The sequence below is a fragment of the Cryptomeria japonica genome, chromosome 2 (genome assembly GCF_030272615.1).
Source record: "Cryptomeria japonica chromosome 2, Sugi_1.0, whole genome shotgun sequence".
In the NCBI taxonomy this organism is placed as follows: domain Eukaryota; kingdom Viridiplantae; phylum Streptophyta; class Pinopsida; order Cupressales; family Cupressaceae; genus Cryptomeria; species Cryptomeria japonica.
In genome coordinates, this window is record NC_081406.1 from 37635658 (window position 1) to 37641508 (window position 5851).

The 5851-nt window shown below is 34.8% G+C and overlaps 1 protein-coding gene across 1 annotated transcript; it reads left to right on the forward strand.

Annotated features, from left to right (window-relative positions):
* The first annotated feature begins 2255 nt into the window (after positions 1 to 2255).
* Positions 2256 to 4671, forward strand: LOC131047419 (G-type lectin S-receptor-like serine/threonine-protein kinase LECRK3). Its single transcript, XM_057981305.2, has one exon. The coding sequence runs from the start codon at positions 2417 to 2419 to the stop codon at positions 3968 to 3970; it is 1554 nt and encodes a 517-aa protein (XP_057837288.2). The 5' UTR covers positions 2256 to 2416; the 3' UTR covers positions 3971 to 4671.
* The last annotated feature ends 1180 nt before the right edge of the window (positions 4672 to 5851 follow it).

Genomic DNA, 5851 nt, shown 5'->3' on the forward strand with positions numbered 1-5851 from the left:
TTTTTTAAATAATTTTTAAGGGTGGATTTTCTATAATTATTCATTTAATTGAAAAATAACTTCTAATTTTAAAATACTATACAATGTAAAAAAATTAATCAATTATATTAAAATATTCACATTGATCAAAATAATGTAATCATAATCGAAGGGTTCTTATAATTATTAAAGATGTATTATTTAAGTGGATTAGCAGAAAAATTAAACATAAGTCTTTGATAATGGTCTCCCCAATAATGATTTAATTAAAGATATGTTTGTTAGTTATTAACTAACAATTATAAAATATATTTAATTCTTGATATTATGTTAAATTAAATATTATATATTATAATAAATAGATATATTTAATTTTAATAAAAAATTTAAGACTATTCGATAAATAGTAGACAATTTAAACGATAAATCATAAAATTTGATCTATATTACTTTAATTAAATTATTAATAAAAAAAAAATATATATATATATATAAACACCTTTGGTGTAATAAAAAAAGTGTAATCGTGGTGTAATAATCTTTGATTGAATCTTGCGTTAAGTATGTTGGTCTCATATTGCATTTTCCTCCACTAGGTAGTGCACGTCTCTATCATGCGCTTGCAAAAGTTTAGGGTATTCACGTGATTGAAGCAATTGTTGTGTCCTTTTACTTTACCCTTTTCAATGCATCTTCAACTAGTTAATGTTATCACCTTCTTCCCTAGGAAAAGTGACCCACTCTTTACGTCATTGCTCTCCTAAATCAATTGTCCTCTCAACGCGCAACTCATCATTTAAAGGTGTATTTTGTGGTCGAACTTTCCATGTACTGAATTTTCCTACCCCTTTCTTTTCTGCATCTAGAAAGTTTTCTCTTCATTTCCATTTACTTTAGTCTTTGCCAGCTAGGAATAGGGGAAATGAGCCCGTAGCTATTATAGGACCAATAACCATCAAACCTCTCCCTTCATTAGTAGACATAGTAGGAGCCAAAAGAAATGGTACTCGAAGGTCCATTAAAAAATTTCACATACACCAATAGTGGTGCATTTTTTAGCTTTTTTAGACCATAATTAACTCATTAGTGAGACATTTGTGCACCACTATTGAGGTATTTGTCCACTACTACTTGGGCATTTGTCCACTATTACTAGCTATTTTGAGTTATCTACTATTGGCGCAAAGGTGATCATGTATTGGACCACACTTTGAAATGTGTACTTTTTGACCTTTGTGCACATAACGAATTCCACAGCATAAATCGTTACTACCCACAAGCCAAAACAATAGCTTTAAGCAATTAAGTCGCATACGAAGAGAATAAAAAAAAATCGTCGAAATCAAATGAATCGTTTAGGAGCTTAAGATGTGCAAAGTTAGCTATGGCGGCTACTGGTTCCTTTCCCCTAGGGGAAGAGTAAAATAGTCGTGTTATAATTTCAATAATTGAAACTTTTCAATTGCTAATTTTAAAGAAATTAAAAAAAGTCTAAAAGTCTATTGATAAATTTCACATGTATTAATATTCATTTATTTTTTTAATATTTTTGGATCATAATTGGCTCCTTTGTGCACTTTTATTGGTACCCATAGCGCACCACTATTGGGACATTTGTGCATTAGTATTGACAATTTTAAGTGCAAAAGTTATTGGGACATCTTTAAGCAAGTATTGGACACCATTTTGAAATATGCATTTTTTTACCCTTATGCGCATCACAGATCCCACATCATGCATCATTACTACTTAGAAGTCAAAACAATAACTATAAGCACTTAAGTCGCATGTGGAGACAATAAAAAAAAGGTCAAAAATTCGATGTATCATTTAAAATTTGTGGATGTGTGAAGTTAGCTATAATGACTACTAGTGCGCATCCCCTAGATGACTGTGAATCCTCTTAATGATGTAGTTTTTAGAAGCTAACAATTTATTAATTTTTGTTGTTTAAGTTTGATCTTATTAGACTTTATTTTGTTGTTTCATCTTATTGCTTTAACTCCAAAGTAAAAATTAACTTCAATATATACATTTATTTTTAAAATGCTAAGAGATGACCATCTTAATTTAAGTTATCAATCAAATATGCCATATTTTTTTTCTTTATTTACACACGGACTATTTATTTATAATATATAGTATAAATTTGTGGTAGGATTAGATATTATGAGCACAATTGCTATAACGACTATTCAACCCCATTCAACTACTAGTCCCTCCCCTAATTTAAGATAACTGTAAGTATTTGAAACAAACAATATGTTATGAAACTCTAAAGAGTGAAACAGATAATGTCAAGGCAGAATTGCCGTATCATTTGTTTGAACGAGGTCTGCCAATGCTTGCTGTTGCTGTTTAATAAATCTTTAAACGGGAATCCGCGTTCGAATCTCCATTTACAAACGGCGGCCCTGCCTTCCTACTTCTCATAGCTATGGCTGCCTCTCTTACACCCCTCCATCTGCTATGCTTCACTTATCTGCTCGCACTGAAAGTGGTGATGGCAAGTCTATGTGAAAAATTCGGAGAGTGCGGTCTGAATGGAATCTGCAAACTGAACGGAGATTCATCCATTTGCAGTTGTCCTCCTGGATTTCACTACGTTGATGCCAAAAACACTTCCAAGGGATGCTCTCAAGACGCTCAGCAGCTGAACAAGTGCGGAGCAACCGCAGAAATGCGGTCAATTGGCCACTTTGATTGGTCGGGAAATGATTATGAAAACATAAACCCTATCGACGAAGCAGCGTGCAAGCAGGCATGCCTCAACGATTGCTTCTGCACAGTCGCTACCTACGATGTTTCTCAAAGCGGAGGGAAGTGTTTGAAGAAGGCCTTGCCGCTCAGAGATGGGCGTGCAAACAGCAACATAAGCGCCTTTGTCAAAGTATATCAAGAATTCGTCTCTCTAAAGCCCGGAAAGGAAAGAAAAGGGATGCTCCTTCCAGCCGTTACAATAAGCCTCGCGGTCTTCTGCTTCGCCGTTGCAGCGATTACCTTCGTAATTTGGTTCTGTGTGTGGCGTCCCAAGCTCAGATTTTTGCAAGAGGCGCATAAGATTAACTCGGAGGGGTTAAAGGCGTTTACTTACTGCGAAATAGAAAGAGCCACTCAAGGATTCAAAGAAGAGCTGGGAAGGGGGGCCTTTGGAAGGGTCTACAAAGGTCTGCTACCCGACGGAAGGGCAGTTGCTGTGAAGAAGCTTGATAAGCAGGTCAGGCAAGGCGAAGAGGCTCACGTTTGTGAAAAGGAGTTCAGAACAGAGATGATCACCATAGGTTCGAGTCACCACAAAAATCTTGTTCAACTTTATGGCTTCTGCAACCAGGGTTCCAACAGAATTCTGGTGTACGAGTGCATGCCCAATGGATCTCTCGATAGGGTGTTGTTTCATGGTACAACTCATCTTGATTGGGAGGTGCGTGCTAATATTGCTCTAGGGACAGCGCGAGGAATCCTGTATTTGCATGATGAGTGTAGATCCCAGATACTCCATTGTGATATAAAGCCTCAAAATATCCTGCTAGATGAAAGTTATAATGCTAAGCTATCTGACTTTGGCATAGCCAAATTGGTTGGAACAGAACAGACGTGGACATTCACAGCAGCCCGTGGAACTATTGGGTATATGGCGCCTGAGTGGCAGAGGGGCATGGCTGTTACTGTTAAAGTAGATGTGTATAGTTTTGGGGTCATGTTATTGGAAATCATTTGTTGCAGGAAAATGGCCAAGGTGGACGTTCCAGAAAATGAGAAAGTCTTGTCTGACTGGGCGTACCATTGCTTGAAAGATGGAAGACTTGTAAAGTTAGTGGAGCAGCAGGACACAAGTGGTATAAATCCAATACAGTTGGAAAGAATGGTGTTTGTGGGTCTGTGGTGCGTTCAAGATGATCCATCTCTGAGGCCATTCATGAAAAGAGTTGTTCAGATGTTGGAAGGAACCGTTGAGATTCCTGTACCACCACGTCCAGGGTTTTCTTCATAGGCTACCTACTGTCTCGTCAAACATTGGTTTTTGTTGACATATCCTAAGAAATTTGTCAAGCTGGCCCAAATAAAGGCTTTACCGGATGGTGTACATCAAGGACTTGATGATCAGGTTTGTGTGATTGTTATTAGTTTAATCAGAGCGTGGAAAAATGGAGGTATACGATCCCTTCATAGATGGAGGGTTTGTAAATTTGGTGGAGCAGGAGCACACAAGAGGCATAAATCCAAGACAGTTGGAACAGATGGGATTGGTGCGTCCATTGAAGATGATCCATTTCTAAGGCCATCCAGGAAAAGAGTCTCAGATGTTGGAAGGAAGCCTGGAGATTCCTGTGGCACAGCGTCCGCTAGGGTTTTCTTCACAGATTCCCTTCTCGTCCAATATTGTTTTTTTGATAGATCCTAATAAATTGGCTAGACTGTCCAAAATAAGGGCTGTACGGGATGGTACATCAAAGACTAAATGATCAGCTGTGTAGGGTAGTTGTTAGTTAATCAGCACACAGCTTTGTAATTCTTAGATAGTTTTTAAGGTTTTCAGGTATCTAGGTTTGTAGTTCATGTTTTTAGTTATATAATTCTCAGAGGTTTTCAGGTATCTAGTTCATTTTTATTTTTTTGTAATTGTTTTTCTTTTTCGAAATAAATAAGGTAGTTAGTTATCCACAAAGCTAAAAAAGGAGATTAATGGATTTATTCTATTGTTTATTTTTATTTTCCAAATAAAGTAGATAGCAGTACATTATAAGCTCAAAATATCTTCTATAATTTGGATTTTTAGTTATTTTTGTTGTTTCTTATATAATTTGGATTCTTGGTTATTGTCGTCTGTATTTCTTATGTATACAATTTATTATTTATTATCTTTAATATATGAGAAAAAGTATATACAAAAAGTAAATCAATCATACAGTTATAAAGAAATAAAAACAAAAGAATTATATGCAAAATGATGACTAATGTGGAGAATATTTTTTTGATAAGAAAAAAAAAATCACAATCTAAATCAACTCAAGTTATTATTTATAATGAACAATTATAAGACATTTCTGGAGTGTAATCCTTTACAAGGGTATCTTCGATAATAGATTTAGAGTAATTATAATAACATAATAGTATCTACAAAACTCACCATGAAACATTCATCCTAAGAACTTAATAAATATGAGTAACAATACATAAAATAATCAAATGGGAATCAAGAAACCATGAGTTAAAACCACCCGAAGTGACATGCCTAATCTCTAGTCAATATTTGTAACCCAAATCCCTAGATGAGTTCATAGGCCAAAAATGACACATTCCTTCCACCTATTAGAAGTTGATCATAATCTACTCACCAATTTGGGCATTCAATTTTGGCTCATATACAATCAAATATGTCTTATGATGTGTCATAACATGTATCATGAGTTGGTTAAGTGTAACCCACTCTTACAACCATTTTATGCATCATAGATGCTCCTAGATTTTTTATGTTTAAAACAATTAAACATATCAAAGAGTTCAATGTTACTATAAAATATTGCTTGAATTAAGGTCAATCTCAATATCTTTTTCATCTAATATTAACGTATGGAGCCCTAAAATTACATGTCTATATTCTATGATGTCATTTTTTTTAATTCTTAATTTTAGGATATGCAAGGTTGGGACACTTTCTTAATAATGTCCTAGCCTCTAAAAAAATGTTCTTAAATTATTGATATAACCCGCACTATCCTCTTGGATTTTCAGAATATGGCATAAACATAATCTTTTTAAAGATTGTACATGTAAGTCATGGAATATTATTGACTTTTTCCTTTGATGGGTTGCTCCAACATTTTTATGGTTGAAGGGTATGGTCTATTTATCAAAAAAAAAATCGATGAAT

Coding starts and splice junctions, on each gene's coding strand:
- LOC131047419 (XM_057981305.2), top strand. CDS start 2,417: ATGGCTGCCTCTCTTACACCCCTCCATCTGCTATGCTTCACTTATCTG.